Source organism: Zea mays, chromosome 9, assembly GCF_902167145.1.
Source record: "Zea mays cultivar B73 chromosome 9, Zm-B73-REFERENCE-NAM-5.0, whole genome shotgun sequence".
Taxonomy (NCBI): domain Eukaryota; kingdom Viridiplantae; phylum Streptophyta; class Magnoliopsida; order Poales; family Poaceae; genus Zea; species Zea mays.
In genome coordinates, this window is record NC_050104.1 from 4,473,263 (window position 1) to 4,491,258 (window position 17,996).

A 17,996-nucleotide genomic window follows, 5' to 3' on the forward strand; every position below is an offset into this window, starting at 1 on the left:
CATTATGAGTAGCAGTCTAGAAGGATTGGTTTGGGAAATACTTGGCCCTTCAGAATGGCTGAAGGAGAAAAAAATTTGTTTCGTGGCAATGGTCCAAGCAGCTTGGATGATTAGGATTTTGTTGATCGTTTAAAGATCTCTGATGCCCAGACCCCCATTCTGTTTCGACTGGCAGATGTTTTCCCAAGATCTGAAAGCAACATGAGAAGTAGGACTCTCTTGCTAAACACCTGCCCACCAGATTCTGCAGATGATGGAATTGATCTCTTTGACAGAATTCCTAGGAAAAAAAACAACAGTTGACATGTAATATATGTACTGGAATATGGCACTTCATCTATGATTGACAGAACAAGGCTGAATGACAACATTATTTTACGAGAAACCATAATAAAATCATCGGAAGAAAATATTGTTACTTCTTAGTATGTATTGGACTTCCCAGCTCATTATGAGCCAATGGTACATAAACGAAGTGCTTAATATTTCTCCTAAATATCAATTGGCAAAGACTAAATATACACATTACCAGCCCAAGTGCACAAGCGCAACGAGCACTTTGGAACATGGAGACAAACTATACACGATCTCGATTCATCTTAGAAGCCTACGTTATCGTCGAAGAAGGCCTTCTATCACTTGAAGCATCCTAGTCTTCTTGCGTGCATGATACGGCTGCAGCTGCAACGAATAAAAGAAAAGTTTACTCTGTTTACATTCTGGAAGCTAAGAATCCAAAGAGATGTTGTGTACGCTGTTGTTGCGATGGAGCATAGTTCAGAGAATTTGAGCTTATGATTTCCCAATCAATCATATATCGATATACTACTGAATATCTGAAGCACCTTTCCACCTTGGAAAAGGACATGGGTACATAGACATAACGAGCCTAAAAGGGCTTATTAACTTTCAGCAGTGGTATATAAAAACACCATTCTAATGGCCCTAATCCAGCTTCACATAAGACATTCATAGCTTCACATGTCGTTAGGTCAATGTAACTCCAATTGGGAAACCAAAGAAAGCTTTATCTTCGCATAGTGTTTTCAGAGATAACGCTAATATCAGATAAAACATTTATCAAGAAGTTACTCACAATATTGAGCATCCTCGCCGTTCTTTCTTTTTCTTCCTTTCTCGCTGCTTCGTCGGAGGCCTGATTACTACCTTGATGGCAGCATCAAACACAGCTTTCACATTCTGTGTACATGTCAGAAAAATATTATGGGGTTAACAGATGCACCAATTACTACCTTGATGGCAGCATCAAACACAGCTTTCACATTCTGTGTACATGTCAGAAAAATATTCTGGGGTTAACAGATGCACCAATTACGGAGATGACACAGTCTTGTTCATGAATCATGATATAGATATAGCTCCCAACTTGAAGTTACTCCTAGCTTTTGAGCAAGCTTCCGGTCTCAAAATTAATTTTCACAAAAGTGAGATTTATTGTTTTAGAGAAGCTCACGGCTTTGAGGATCGCTATAAATCCCTCTTTGGGTGTAATGCGGGCAGCTTTCCTTTCATCTATCTCGGTATGCCCATTCATTTCAGAAAATTAAGAAATTCAGACCGAAAACAGGTAGAGGAGAGGTTCAAGAAAAGACATAGCAGTTGACAGGGAAAACACCTATCATCTGGAGGATGTTTAGTTTTAATTAACTCAGATCTGAGTAGTCTATGTATATGATGTCTTTTTTCTCCATGCCAAAGGGAGTTCTCAAGAAATTGGACTATTTCCACTGTTAGGATCCCATTTGGGTATTGGGTCAATTCCTGTGTAATTACATGTATACCCCCACTGTGTAACGGGCTTGGCCTAATTATTTGGCTTATATATATGCACTCTCAACCCTGATTAGGGTTAGGGTTTCATCCTGATGCCGAGGAAGTGGTGGAGAGGCTCAGGTCCTTCATCGCAAACTCCCGCTGAAGGGCTACGATCGTGTGTTGAAGAAGGTCGGCACTAGACGTCGTGAGCAGGATGTCGTCAACGTAGAACATGAGGTAGACGTGTCCGACTTGGCCTCGACGAAGCCAAGGGAGGTCAAGTAGAAAGTGAAGCGACTGTACTAGACTCACAGTGCCTGCTTGAGGCCGTACAGGGAGCGGTTCAACCGACACCAGATTCGGACGAGTGAAGTCGACAAAGCCGGTGGGCTAGTATACCGTCTCTGTCAGAGTGACGTGGAGGAAGGCATTCTTGACATCGAACTGATGAACCGCCCAGTCCCAGGAGAGCGCGAGGGAGAGGATGGCCCGAACAGTGGCGAATTTGACGACGGGGCTGAAGGTCTAGTCGTAGTCCACTTTGGGCCTTGTAGCGGTCGAGTTAGCCATCCGAGGTCAGCTTGTGGCGGAAAATTCACTTGACGGTAACCATGTTGGTTCCTGGTGGATGCAGCACCAGATCCTAGGTGTGGTTGGCCACCAGGGCCACGTACTCCTCCATGGCGTGACGCCGGTGGGGATCAGTGAGGGCGGCGCAAACGGAGGACGGACTAGGAAGGCGCCTGGAGGAGCGTCGGCCGTCAGAACCAGCCGGTAGACAGGGTGAACGTCGGTCGTACAACGAGTCACTATTGGGTGAACGTGGTCGGGGTCACGATGGATGGCGACCGGGTGGTACACTGGTGGCTCGGTGCAGGAACTAGTCGACGGGTAGCGGGGACCGAGGTAGAGGTACGCCCGCGACGGTGGTAGACGAGGGCGGGGTCGGTGAAGCGAGCCATATGGGGGGCAGGCGACGGGGCCGCACCGGGCAGAGGCAAAGGCGGCGGGACCGTGCTCGTCGATGGGGACGCGCATGACGCAGGCGGGGTCGACGAGGCCACGCATGGCACTGGCGGGGTCGATGGGGCCACGTGTGGCGCATGTGGGGTCAACAAGGCCACGCGTGGCATGAGCGAAGCTGTCGTGGCCGCGCGTGGGGCGGACAAAGGCACGAGCACCGCGTTGTGGCCAACATCGTGGTTGAGGTCTCCTGGCTGCATCAACTTCTCCAGGAGCTCCATAGCCCCCTATATAACGCACCACCCTCGTCTACTACGACAACATCAGCGCGGTCTACCTCTCCACTAATCCCATGCACCAGCGCACGAAGCACGTGGAGATCGACCTGCACTTCGTACGCGAGCGTGTCGCCGTCGGTGACGTTCGGGTTCTCAGCATCCCAACCACGCTGCAGTTCGCCGACATCTTCAACAAGAGGCTATTGTCGAGTGCTTTCGTTGAGTTTCAATCCAGTCTCAACATCTATACACGATAGAGTTGAGACTACAAGGGGTGTTAGAATCCCGTTAGGGTTTTAGGTCAGTCCTTGTGTAATTACATGTATACCCCTTTATGTAATGGGCTTCGTCCAATTACTTGCCTTATATATATGCACTCCCAACCCTGATTAGGGTTAGGGTTTCATTCTCCAACTTCCACTCAAAATTTTATTGACAAGAGGATGATCGAAATAGAAAGTATAGGCTTGCTAAGTGGAGTATTTGTGTTTGCCAAAAGACCAATGGGGCCTTGTATTCAAGATTTAAACATCAAGAATATTGCACTACTTAGTAAGTGGTTGTACAAGCTCCTAACTTCTGATGGCATTCGGCAGCAAATTTTATGGAATAAATATCTTGGATCAATACCATTGACACAGGTGGTCAGGAAGTACGAAGATTCACATTCCCAGTCCAGCCTTATGAAATTGAAAATTCACTTTCTTTGTTTTGGAGTTTTTATGGTCAGAGACGGATCGTAAATCCACTTCTGGGAGGATTCAGGGATTGGGGGGGTCTCTGCTCATGCTGCAATATCCATCATTTTACAACACCACCAGACCTAAAAATACAACTGTGGCAGAAGTTCTTGCTTCATCCCCTCCTAACTTTTCTTGGCACAGGAATCCCGTCGGCTCTAAACTTTTAGCTTGGAACAGTCTGTGGATGCGTCTAGACGGTATTAGCTTATTACAAGACCAGGACCTCTTCTTCTGGGTCTTATCTCCAAATGGAGTTTTCTCGGTAAAATCTATGTATGTTGCCTTGTTGTCAAATAATTTCCCCAATGTTAATCGTGACCTATGGAAGTTAAGAATCCTGCTAAAAGTTAAAATATTTTTGTGGTATCTAAGCCGTGTTGTAACACTCACAAAGGATAATTTGGTTAAACGCAATTGGCAGGAAGATTTATCCTGTTGTTCTTGCCACAAAAATAAATTTATTAGGCACTTGTTCCTTGATTGTCATTTGGCTCAGTCAGTTTGGAACATCATGTACTTAGCTACTGGGAAAACACAATCCATTGTCCATTGACATTAATCACATGTTCGGTAGTTGGCTTCAAGGTCTTAGTAATTGCTAGAAGTCGTTTTTGGAGGGGGGCACTTTATGTTGATCGATTTTTGTTGAGCAGAAATTATGTGATTTTTAAGGAAAAGCACATAGGTGATAATCTAGGCTACAGATTGAAGGTCATTAGAACGGTGCTTGAGCTCTATCTTTTTGGGCTATGTGTGTTCGAGCAGAGGCCGGAAGTCTCTTAGCCAAGCTTTGTATCACTTTGATGTATTGTTCTTGATTTTAATATAATGCTTCCCTTTTCGAAAAAACAGATGCACCCATTACAGCACAACAGGGATAATTACTTAAGCCTCCAGAGACCCAAAAAAAAGTTGCACAGGAATGGAACCAGAGCATTTGACCTGCTGAGTTTTTGAGCTGCATTCGATGTAGCAAGTTGCGCCAATGTGCTTGCGCAGTTCCTCCCCCTGCAAGGTGAGGCAGAAAGGAAAGGGCAAACTATAAGATACTGATGAGAGGCATTTGTATCTCAAAATTGCTAAAAATTATGACAAAGTTCAGCTGCTGCAGTTCTCTAGCCCTCAGCAGAAAGCATGGGAACAAGGAATACGACCTGTGCTGTAGTAACAGGTACCGCACCAGGATGGTCAACTAAGTAGTGCCTGTCTTCACGAAGATCTGTACACAATACATTCCTTTGTATAAGATACTAACTTCTTTCACAAAAGTTATGACCCACTCAAATAAAACTCAATCTTTTAATCAAGAATCCTCTTTTGCAAATAATACAACTATGTGTAGAAGAAGCCCCGACCGAGAAAGGCCTTGAAAGCTGCCCCTCCTGCAACATGAGGGTCCGCCTCCTATAGGCCACAAAATCTGTATTCGTGCTTGAGCCCTTCAAGCCCCTACACCAGGATCTGGTCAAATACATCTCGTGTGCACACCACCAGGAACCAGCGAGTGATATTTTTTAACCTCAGCCTAAAATTCATTCCCACTGAGATTCGAACTCAGAACCCGAGGAGTGCTACTCAAACCACCTAACCAACTCATCTAGAGACTCTTTTGCAAAAAGCCTACACTATCAACATAAAAAAATTAGAACCAGACATCTAGCAAACATGAAGAAACTTCAATTAGACAAAAAAGGATTCCTGGCATTCTAGGTGATACAAAAATCATAGAAGCAGAATAATGTTTCTATTTTCAATTCCAGTTTCTTATTTTTGAACGCTGCCCTTTGTCTCTGAGTGAGGAAATATTGAACCTAAGACTACAACTGATATACACTAGTACACAGAGACTCTATAGTGGCGGTTCTAGAGCTGTTTGCACTGGCGTTTTTCAGTGCCGCCAGTGCTAGGGGCCAGTGGAAATCGCCATTTCTACTGACGGTTATTCTAGAACCGCCAGTGAAAATATAATTTCCACTGGCTGTTCTCTTAAGCAAACCGCCAGTGGAAGTTTTCCCGCCTTTTTTTAAAATTTTCAATCAGTACTGAAATTTATATATATTTACACACACAAACATATATATATATATATATTGATATTGATAAACATGTAGTATTGATATTAAAAGCAACATGGAATTAAATTCTATCATACATTTATATACATCAAAGTCTTGTTTACAACCATGTACGCATCACACATTATATACATCAAAGTTTTCACTTAAGCTCTAATAACTATCTCGGCTAAGAGATAGTCTACTAATTTCTGTTAGTATTCTAAACTCTGGCAAAGCTAATGTCCCGGAAGCATCGTGATATTTCCCTTCTGTGGGAATGACCTCTTTCAATATGAATGTGCACAGGTCCTCAACTATGTCATACAATGCACCTTCAATCAAGTTCTCCGAGCTTCCTTGTTGAAATTGTTGTAAAGGAAGTTTATGAACATCATCTATTTATACTCAATAATAACACATTTGCATCTTTAATGACATAAATACATACGTGACTATTACTAATAATACCTTGCCAGGGTTCGTGATGTATCGTTCGTTCATTCTCATTAACTCGCACACGTAGAACCCACATAGGACTGATCCGAGTGGTTGTTTATGGCACTACATAACGGGAGATTGGTTATTTAGTTGCAACATTGTCCTATGTGCGTACATGTATGATATGTATTCATAAATTCACATACTTACCGGCCAGTTATAATGGATGTCTAGTGGCACGCCTTTTTTGGACGTGTCGTACTTTCCACCTTGTAGCTTATAAAACCTAAATGCCCTGTGATCTCAAATAGAATCACCATGTTATTCTACAATTCTCATCGATATAAGTATGCATGCATAGAAAAGGCTTACAGCTCTAAGATGCTGAGGAATTTTGAATAGGTCGAAGGCTCGGTGTGCAAGGAGTCGAGCACCAGCACCTTTCCAACCTTAGGATAAACGATGAAGCATATCCAGTGGTCCCTGTACGAATCAAACTTGTGATACATGTGTATTGAAATTATTAATTTTATTTATGCAAAATCACACTTACTTAAAGTTGTACGGGGCCACTATGGATTCCCTGTCTTGAAATTGAAGCATTGCGTGTCCTATGTAGGTGGCGTATCTTGCTTCAAAATCTTTCTACAGATCCTGGATACGCACCTCAATTTCTTCGTCCGTTAGTCCCTGTAATGCTTCGTTGTCTTTTCCGATTCTAAAAGTATGGCTATCCTCGCATATCTTTATTGGGTTGAGATACCCAACCCTTTTACTGGCACTAGCATTGGGATTGGTACCATAAAGGATCTCCTGCTGATCATGTTGCATTCTGCAACGCACACGTGCATGTCAGATATTGAAAATTTATACAACTCACTAATAATAACACATATATGTGGAGTATGAGTGACACTTACAATGCAAATATGGTTACAAGTTGCACGTCGAGTCTCTGAAGGTTCATCATTAACCACATGTCCTCGAATGCAACAAAGACATTTTGATTTGAACCAATAAAAGCATGGGCTGGTATATTGACACTGATGGTGTCGATGCCAACTGAAGATGACCGCATGTACCAATCATGCAACCTTTTAATATTAGCCGGGACCTTCCTTAGTTTCTCAAAAGTGAGTAGTGGTCTGCCTGGCACATATTTTTTAGGCACGTTTTTATAATCTGCCTTAGTTGGCTTCTATATCTTTGCGGCCATTGCCTCAGCCTTTTTTGCGGACTCCTCGAGATCGGCCAAATCAACAGTGTCTGACGTGAGGCTCCGTCCAATCCCTTTCAAAAGACGAGTTGTGCCAGCAGTGGATTTACTCTTCTTTTTCTTCTCGAACGGGGACACTAATTTTGGTATAGAAACTTTAGATTTCTTTGATGGTCGTGGATCCCATGGCTGTGGAGAAAGTGGATCCCTGAAGGGCGATGTATGTGGCGGAGACGGTGGGCCACCATGAGGATGAGGAGAAGGAGGGTCAGAAAGAGGATGAGGAGCAGCATATGAAGTTTGAGGAGGTGATGATGGATGTACAATAGGAACAACAATTTGAGAAGGCGGAGACGGTTGGGCCTGCGACTGTCGTGGTGGATCAACCAATTCGACATCCCTTCGAGGCTAAAGGATAAAATTCTTGATAGCTTGTCCAAGTGTCTCGATACCTTCGGGCCCAGGGATGTCTAGCATGTCGTCCTCGGATCCTTGGACGATTGTCGTCACTTCTACCCTGCAATATTCTTCTGGAATGTCGTTTCCATGGAACTTGCGTCCTGGGATCGCAAGGCCTGTGGCTACTTTCTTTGTACGCTGATTGTTAATACCATATCTTATAACTAGTGTGCATGTCACAGGCCTTGTGATGTCATCAACTGGATAGCGGACCTTATTTCCCGTTGACACGATAGAGCTTGGGATGGTCGTACCCTCGGTGGAAGCCGACGGTTGAGCTGCTGGAATTATTTGCATCTGTGGAGTGGTCATCTGTTGAACAGATATCGCACTCACCAATTGCTGCATCAATTCTAGAGGAGGATTCGATAGCATTTCAGACATTAGGCCTTTGAACTCTTTCTTGGCCTTCTCCTTAAAATAATTCGCCATCTCTTCCTTTTATCGATCACGTTTCTTATACAGACCTTCTCATTGTGGTCTGAATCCTTCCTTCCATCCTTCCTTAGATGAGATTCCTCGTACACGACCAAGATGCTCAGGGTTACCGAGACCAGCCGTTAGAATGTCTCTCTCCCTTTGCCACTTAAATGTTCCTTGGCTCTGCTTAGCTGCAATTGCATATATGTTTTTTGCCGCTTCTTCGACAGTGGGATCATCAAAAGATACACCAGACTCAGTTTCCCTTGGTTTTCTAGCACGGATCCAATTAGCTGTCCTTTCACCAAGTTGCTCGGACAGCGTCGGCAACCCTGCAGCCTTCTTCTCGGCGTCTTCTTGTCTCCATTTAGGAACCTAACGCTTGTAACCACCTGTGCCAAGGTGGTGGTGGTATTTGTTCTTCTTAGATAGTTCCGAATTTGCCTCACTTAGCGATATGAAATCAGGGCTGCTCCTCTGCTCTAGAAATACTGCCCACTGACCTGCTGAGAATTTATATTTTTTCGTCGGGTCTAGGTCTTTCTTTGCAAACTTTGTATTCATCTCAGACCTCCAGTTTTGGAAATTGATTGCAAATTGCTTCATCGTGTATTTTTTCACGAGTTCTTCTGAACCCCGAGGCAAAACGAACCTCGTTATTAGCTTATTCCACATTTGATTCTTGACATCATCTGATACATCTCTCCACTGTCGGATTGTGATGTCAAGATTATCTCTAACTAAGAACCCAAGTGCATTCCGGAACTTAGGCAGTGCCTCTTCTGGAGCTAGGGGCTGACCATTCGGGCTCACGTCTGCGATTTTATATGTCTTGTCATGAAACTTGTTTAGCCCCCTGTCACCTCTGTTCCGATCGCTCTGCTTCCTTTTCCTTGACCTCTCAGTGGTTGTCTCGGTCGGTTCCGGTGCGCCTTGGGTCGATTCCAGTGCGTCTTGGGTCGGTTCCGGTGCGTCTTGGTATCGTGCCGCAGCTTTTTCGAGCATCGCACGAAATTGAGACAAGACCTTCTATTCATGTAATAAAATGCACAAGAAATCATGCATGTGTAATAAACATTGTGAAATCAGCTAATTAATTAGGTACACACACGAAATTAAGGATGTGTAATTTACATCATGGTCTTGTGGATCATAAGTAGGGTCACGTTGCAACTCACGGCGAGCGGCCCTATCTATGCTAGTGGTAGGAAAAGGGTCGCTAGGCGTTTCATATCCTTCACTGCTGGATTGTTCTTGAGCAACACTCTTGTCCATGTGGTCGGGCCCTAATCCTTGGTCCTTGATTGGAGAACTCATTGAGCTATATATATACAAATACATATTAACACATATTAACATAAGCAATAATTAAATTGCATATAAAAACCCTTCTTCGACTCTCTCCCTTCTTGTCCATGTAGGTACGTTCCCCTCTCTCTCTCTCCCTTCTTCGACTTCGATCGCGCTCGGGCACGCCGCCGCCGCCGTGCACGCGCCGCCGCCGCGCGCGTGTAAAAACCCTAGGGCGCGCGTCTCTGCAGAGAGTGAGAGAGAGGGAGAGGAGAGGAGAGAGGGAAAGGGAAGAGAGAGGAGGGAGAGGGAAGAGAGAGGAGAGGAGAGAGGGAAAGGGAAGAGAGAGGAAAGAGAGAGGAGGGAGGGAGAGAGAGAGAAGAGAGAGGAGGGAGAGGGAAGAGAGAGAGGGAGGAGAAGAGAGAGGAGAGGAGGGAGGGAAAGGGAAGAGAGGAGTAGATCACCAACATCTCCGACGATGAAGATGAGGAGATCGATTGGACGACACTGATAGACGACGAGGAGTAGAAAAGTAGAAAAGTAGATCACCAACATCTACGTCCTATACGACTCTCCCTCTCTATACGTAACTCGATAATATTCGTATCACAATATTAGGGGTTAGGGTTAGGGCTTAGGGTTAGTGTTAGTGTTTAAGGGTTAGGGTATTTGTTAATATGAATTTAATTATTGCTTATGTTAATATGTATTAATATGTATCTGTATATATATAGCTCAATGAGTTCTCCAATCAAGGACCAAGGATTAGGGCCCGACCACATGGGCAAGAGTGTTGCTCAAGAACAATCCAGCAGTGAAGGATATGAAACGCCTAGCGACCCTTTTCCTACCACTAGCATAGATAGGGCCGCTCGCCGTGAGTTGCAACGTGACCCTACTTATGATCCACAAGACCATGAGGTAAATTACACATACTTAATTTCGTGTGTGTACCTAATTAATTAGCTGATTTCACAATGTCTATTACATATGCATGATTTCTTGTGCATTTTATTACATGAATAGGAGGTCTTGTCTCAATTTCGTGCGATGCTCGAAAAAGCTGCGGCACGATACCAAGACGCACCGGAACCGACCCAAGGCGCACCGGAACCGACTCAAGGCGCACCGGAATCGACCGAGACAACCACCGAGAGGTCAAGGAAAAGGAAGCAGAGCGATCGGAACAGAGGTGACAGGGGGGCTAAACAAGTTTCCTGACAAGACATATAAAATCGCAGACGTGAGCCCGAATGGTCAGCCCCTAGCTCCAGAAGAGGCACTGCCTAAGTTCCGGAATGCACTTGGGTTCTTAGTTAGAGATAATCTTGACATCACAATCCGACAGTGGAGAGATGTATCAGATGATGTCAAGAATCAAATGTGGAATAAGCTAATAACGAGGTTCGTTTTGCCTCGGGGTTCAGAAGAACTCGTGAAAAAATACACGATGAAGCAGTTTGCAATCAATTTCCGAAACTGGAGGTCTGAGATGAATACAAAGTTTGCAAAGAAAGACCTAGACCCGACGAAAAATATAAAATCTCAGCAGGTCAGTGGGCAGTATTTCTAGAGCAAAGGAGCAGCCCTGATTTCATATCGCTAAGTGAGGCAAATTCGGAACTATCTAAGAAGAACAAATACCACCACCACCTTGGCACAGGTGGTTACAAGCGTCAGGTTCCTAAATGGAGATAAGAAGACGTCGAGAAGAAGGCTGCAGGGTTGCCGACGCTGTCCGAGCAACTTGGTGAAAGGACAGCTAATTGGATCCGTGCTAGAAAACCAAGGGAAACTGAGTCTGGTGTATCTTTTGATGATCCCACTGTCGAAAAAGCGGCAAAAAACATATATGCAATTGCAGCTAAGCAGAGCCAAGGAACATTTAAGCCGCAAAGGGAGAGAGACATTCTAACGACTGGTCTCGGTAACCCTGAGCATCCTGGTCGTGTACGAGGAATCTCATCTAAGGAAGGATGGAAGGAAGGATTCGGACCACAATGGAAAGGTCTGTACAAGAAACATGATCGATACAAGGAAGAGATGGCGAATTATTTTAAGGAGAAGGCCAAGAAAGAGTTCAAAGGCCTGATGTCTGAAATGCTATCGAATCCTACTCTAGAATTGATGCAGCAATTGGCGAGTGCGATGTCTGTTCAACAGATGACCACTCCACAGATGCAAATAATTCCAGCAGCTCAACCGCCGGCTTCCACCGAGGGTACGACCATCACAAGCTCTATCGCGTCAAAGGGAAATAAGGTCCGCTATCCAGTTGATGACATCACAAGGCCTGTGGCATGCACACTAGTTATAAGATATGGTATTAACAATCAGCGTACAAAGAAAGTAGCCATAGGCCTTGCGATCCCAGGACGCAAGTTCCATGGAAACGACATTACAGAAGAATATTGCAGGATAGAAATGACGACAGTCGTCCAAGGATCCGAGGACGACATGCTAGACATCCCTGGGCCCAAAGGTATCGAGACACTTGGACAAGCTATCAAGAATTTTATCCTTTGTCCTCGAAGGGATGTCGAATTGGTTGATCCACCACGACAGTCGTCGTCGCAGGCCCAACCATCTCCGCCTTCTCAAATTGTTGTTCCTATTGTACATCCATCATCACCTCGTCAAACTTCACATGCTGCTCCTCATCCTCTTTCTGACCCTTCTTCTCCTCATCCTCATGGTGGCCCACCGTCTCCGCCACATACATCGCCCTTCAGGAATCCACCTTCTCCACAGCCATCAAGGGATCCACGACTATCAAAGAAATCTAAAGTTTCTATACCAAAATTAGTGTCCCCGTTCGAGAAGAAAAAGAAGAGTAAATCCACTGCTGGCACAGCTCGTCTTTTGAAAGGATTGGACGGAGCCTCACGTCAGACACTGTTGATTTGGCCAATCTCGAGGAATCCGCAAAAAAGGCTGAGGCAATGGCCGCAAAGATAAAGAAGCCAAATAAGGCAGATTATAAAAACGTGCCTAAAAAATATGTGTCGGGCAGACCACTACTCACTTTTGAGAAACTAAGGAAGGTCCCGGCTAATATTAAAAGGTTGCATGATTGGTACATGCGGGCATCTTCAGTTGGCATCGACACCATCAGTGTCAATATACCAGCCCATGCTTTTATTGGTTCAAATCAAAATGTCTTTGTTGCATTCGAGGACATGTGGTTAATGATGAACCTTCAGAGACTCGACGTGCAACTTGTAACCATATTTGCATTATAAGTGTCACTCATACTCCACATATATGTGTTATTATTAGTGAGTTGTATAAATTTTCAATATCTGACATGCACGTGTGCGTTGCAGAATGCAACATGATCAGCAGGAGATCCTTTATGGTACCAATCCCAATGCTAGTGCCAGTAAAAGGGTTGGGTATCTCAACCCAATAAAGATATGCGAGGATAGCCACACTTTTAGAATCGGAAAAGACAACGAAGAATTAAAGGGACTAACGGACGAAGAAATTGAGGTGCGTATCCAGGATCTGAAGAAGGATTTTGAAGCAAGATACGCCACCTACATAGGACACGCAATGCTTCAATTTCAAGACAGGGAATCCATAGTGGCCCCGTACAACTTTAAGTAAGTGTGATTTTGCATAAATAAAATTAATAATTTCAATACACATGTATCACAAGTTTGATTCGTACAGGGACCACTGGATATGCTTCATCATTTATCCTAAGGTTGGAAAGGTGCTGGTGCTCGACTCCTTGCACACCGAGCCTTCGGCCTATTCAAAATTCCTCAGCATCTTAGAGCTGTAAGCCTTTTCTATGCATGCATACTTATATCGATGAGGATTGTAGAATAACATGGTGATTCTATTTGAGATCACAGGGCATTTAGGTTTTATAAGCTACAAGGTGGAAAGTACGACACGTCCAAAAAAGGCGTGCCACTAGACATCCATTATAACTGGCCGGTAAGTATGTGAATTTATGAATACATATCATACATGTACGTACATAGGACAATGTTGCAACTAAATAACCAATCTCCCGTTATGTAGTGCCACAAGCAACCACCCGAATCGGTCCTATGTGGGTTCTACGTGTGCGAGTTCATGAGAATGAACGGACGATACATCACGAACCCTGGCAAGGTATTATTAGTAATAGTCACGTATGTATTTATGTCATTAAAGATGCAAATGTGTTATTATTGAGTATAAATAGATGATGTTTATAAACTTCCTTTACAGCAATTTCAACAAGGAAGCCCGAAAAACTTGACTGAAGGTGCATTGTATGGCATAGTTGAGGACCTGTGCACATTCATATTGAAAGAGGTCATTCCCGCAGAAGGCAAATATCACGATGCTTCCGGAACATTAGCTTTGCCAGAGTTTAGAATACTAACAGAAATTAGTAGACTATCTCTTAGCCGAGATAGTTATTAGAGCTTAAGTGAAAACTTTGATGTATATAATGTGTGATGCATACATGGTTGTAAACAAGACTTTGATGTATATAAATGTATGATAGAATTTAATTCCATGTTGCTTTTAATATCAATACTACATGTTTATCAATATCAATATATATATATATATATATATATATATATATATGTTTGTGTGTGTAAATATATATAAATTTCAGTACTGATTGAAAATTTAAAAAAAAGGCGGGAAAACTTTCACTAGCGGCTAAATAAAAAAAACCGCCAGTGGAAATAATATTTCCACTGGCGGTTTTATTAAGAAAACCGCCAGTGAAAATGCTATTTCCACTGGCGGTTTGCTTAAGAAAACCGTCAATAGAAATTATATTTTCACTGGACCGCCAGTGGAAATGGCGATTTCCACTGGCCCCTAGCACTGGCGGCACTGAAAACGCCAGTGCAAACAGCTCTAAAAGCTCCACTATAGAGCCTCTGTGTACTAGTGATAATTCATTATCGTTCATTGCGAAGGAAGCTACTAAATTGATCACATAAACTCAGTGGAGGATCCCTTGGGACTCTTTACAAACCCTACAAAAGATTTCTTTTCAGCAGTTAATTTCGTGGAAAATGCTAGAACTATAGTACTATACACATTTAAAATTTTGAAAGTAGCTGAACTATATGACAGGGCGAAATGATTGAGAGCGAACAATTATCTTGGGGAAATAGCGTGGAACAAAAACAACAGATGCCAAGTAGTCTATCAGTATTGAATCAAAATGACATCTTTTTAACAAATTGTGGTTGAAAGTATATGAGTCGTGCTTCAGAATGATGGATTCAGGACGTCATTGTTAATCATTCAAACACTCTATGAGAACAGAGTGAAGGATGAAGCTTCCATGAGTCACTTGTCTAATTATGCTCCATGCACACACCTCACGTCCTCACTCATACTTAATGCTTCGAAGCATTTAAACATGGTCGAATGGATTTTGTGAGCATAGCGGCAGCTGCCCAACCCACAAACGTAGCTCAGCCTCAGTCATCAGATTGGCACCTGAGTCTCAGGGCAGTGATATAACCAGAGGGCTGAGGCGGAGATGGAAATAGGTACCCGACATCAGAATACCCGATGGCGTACCCACAGCCCACAGGTATGTCATTGGGTGAAATTCTCTACCCGTTAGGTACTAGGTAGGCCCGAACTAATTCTCAGGCACCCGGTGCTGATATAATGCCTGAGATTGAGCCATGTCAATTGATGGGGCAGCTGCCCGCCCCTATGCTCACGAAGTATTTTAATACAGCACAATCTAGTATTCTAGTCCCTCCAAACTACAAATGGTTCTTGGCAAACTAAAAGCTAACACAATCCCAGCAACGCAATGACAAGTATGCCCTAACCACCACTAGGGTCACCAACAAGTTGTTAAGGTAGTCTACTAGACAGAATGTACACCTCAGTAGTCCCATTGTTACACATAAATATAAAAAGGAAATACATCGTTGTCAGACAACTCACCCAATTTAGTTCCGGCCAACACTATGGGGACACCCGGTGCATAATGCTGAAGCTCCGGTAGCCACTGAATGAAAAACAAGGACATTAGCTGAAACTTGTAAAACAAACTGAAGTATGAGCCATTTGTGTCATCCGGACAAGATTACTGGAAAAAAAAGGTAACCGTGATTGAAATTCAAGAACCAATATATTTTAGAATTGAAAAATGCACCTTCTTCATAACATTCTCGTAGCTAGCTCGGCTGACAAGCGAGAAGGCGAGCACGAACACATCTGCTCCGCGGTAGCTCAGTGGCCTCAGTCTGTTGTAATCTTCCTGCCCTGCACACAGTTCATGTCCACATTGTCAAGACCACCAACCGCAAGTCTAAATTAAAGTAGAACTGTGCAAGACCAGCAAGTTCATTATCAAAAGGTAAGTTTGAAAGTGTTAAATGAGCCTAACACATTGCCCCAGTCAGGGGATGCGGCTGCGTGTTTATAGAGCTGGGAAACACATGTCTAACAATGAAATGAAAGTACCTGCAGTATCCCAAAGGCCCAAATTCACCGTGGTACCGTCGACTACCACGTTTGCACTGAAGTTATCGAAGACAGTGGGTATGTAATCCTGCAAAAATGTAGAACACAAGCGAAAATGAAGTTGGAAAATCTGTAGTAGTTCTAGACCAGTTATCTTAACGAGCTTCCTAAGAGAATCCCCAAGATGGACGGACCAGATTTTTTTCTCTTCTTTTTACAACAAAGATATTTTTGAAGCGAATTTTTGCAACAAAGATACCAAGGACAAGTTTGTGTTTCCATAGTAGCAAATTACAGGACCCCGAGAAATCAAGGACGCGAAGAAAATCAAACCTACAATCACATACGATAAATCCCAAAAAAAAATCCAAAAGAATCCAAGAAAGTCTCGAATCTCTACTACAATAAGTGGATGCTGGGCATGTAGAGAAGGAAAACGAGGGCGCCTTAGCATTACAGTGGGGAACTTGTTGCTGGTGTAGCAGATGAGCATGCAGGTCTTTCCCACGGCGCCGTCCCCCACTGTGACGCACTTGATGAACCGGGAGGCGCTGGAGGCCATGGCCAAGACCAGAGGTGGAAGAGGGAGACCAGCAGAGTGATGAAAGGGAATGAGAGAAACAGAGACGGTCACTGGCTTCTTGCAGAAGACGAGAAGGGAAGAGAGAGAGAAACAGAGAGAGGTCACGATGCTCGGCTTGCTCGCTCTCTCTCGTCTGTCTCTTGTCTGCTGGGGTCGCTCTCCCGTTCTCACCTCTGCTGTTCTGCTTGAGGGGCCGTCTCTCCCGCACTTTTTATCTCGCTGTCCTGAGTGCTGCATCTGTTTCAGACAATGGCCTACTGGGATCTGGATCCTCTCCAGTCTCCTCAGGCTCGGTGGGGTATGCTATGCTGGGACTGGGAATTGCACTTCTTTAAACTCCGGAATATATTGTTCGGCCATTTGATGGTGAGAGGTTCTGAAATTCATGATGTGAAGTATTAATTTTAGGAGAGATTTCCCATGGAATGTGTATGTCTTGGAGCCAAAAATTCTGTTCACTTCGTATTAAAGTCAGTTGTTCGAACTAGCTACAATCCATAGAGACAACATATTATAGAAACAGTAGAAGCCGTTTCGGATTAAAGCCAAACGAACAATTTGAAACATAAAAGATTTCAAAATATACCGTGAAATTACTTCAAATTCTTGTGTAAAATTCATAAGTTCCAAAATGGCATATGACTTTTGAGACATGAATAGGCCTAGGCCTCCGTTTTTGTTTAGAGTGACTAAAGTTTAGTAACTAAGAGCATCTTCAATAGTTACGTAAACAAGTCCCTAAATATGAATTTAACAAGTTTTCGAGAAAAACTCTTCTCCAACAACAATTATGTAAATCAGTTCCCTAAATATACAAACTCCCTACAAAACTCAATTTCATCCCTATATTTACCAACCTTGTTGGGACTCCCTAAATCAACGTTAATACTAAATCCATCGTAAAAATCATACTTTTGTCACTGTTTTGTGCTGTCCCACTGTCCTGTTGACCATAAATTCATCTCAAGCGCCCAGATGTCTTGATGCCGCACTACTAGACAATCTCTTATGTCGAGGCATCGTCAAAGCACATCCTGTGATGTCTTCACGCCATCACCGCGACCGTCTGGTCTTCCATCGATAACTTTGACCTCTCAAGACATCATGGAAAGTTGTGATATTGATTTCCACCGCCAACCCAATTAAAAATAGAAAGCATTGTTGACGTAGACAACTTTAAAAATTAGCAACCAATAAATAGAGAACTGTCGGAGCACATACATTTTTTTACTCCTTAAAATGTTTTAGCAACTTCTTAAGGCCCCGTTTGGTTTGGGTGACTAAAGTTTAGTGACTAAAGTTTAGTCACTTTTA

The 17,996-nt window shown here is 43.5% G+C and overlaps 1 protein-coding gene across 2 annotated transcripts; it reads right to left on the reverse strand.

Moving 5' to 3' along the window:
• Positions 1-377: 377 nt before the first annotated feature.
• LOC542758 (Rho-related protein from plants 5) lies at positions 378-16,872 on the reverse strand. Of its 2 annotated transcripts, NM_001112267.1 has the most exons (8): positions 16,557-16,670; positions 16,100-16,187; positions 15,789-15,898; positions 15,578-15,641; positions 4,915-4,979; positions 4,703-4,768; positions 1,097-1,200; positions 378-681 (listed from the first exon to the last, which is right to left on the reverse strand). In NM_001112267.1, exons 1-8 carry the CDS (start codon positions 16,659-16,661, stop codon positions 636-638), a joined length of 648 nt encoding a protein of 215 aa, NP_001105737.1. In that variant the 5' UTR covers positions 16,662-16,670; the 3' UTR covers positions 378-635. The 2 variants fall into 2 exon arrangements, with proteins under 2 accessions (NP_001105737.1, XP_020399447.1); XM_020543858.3 differs by lacking the exon at positions 378-681 and having other exon boundaries at positions 1,200-1,286; positions 16,557-16,872.
• Between the last annotated feature and the right edge of the window lie 1,124 nt (positions 16,873-17,996).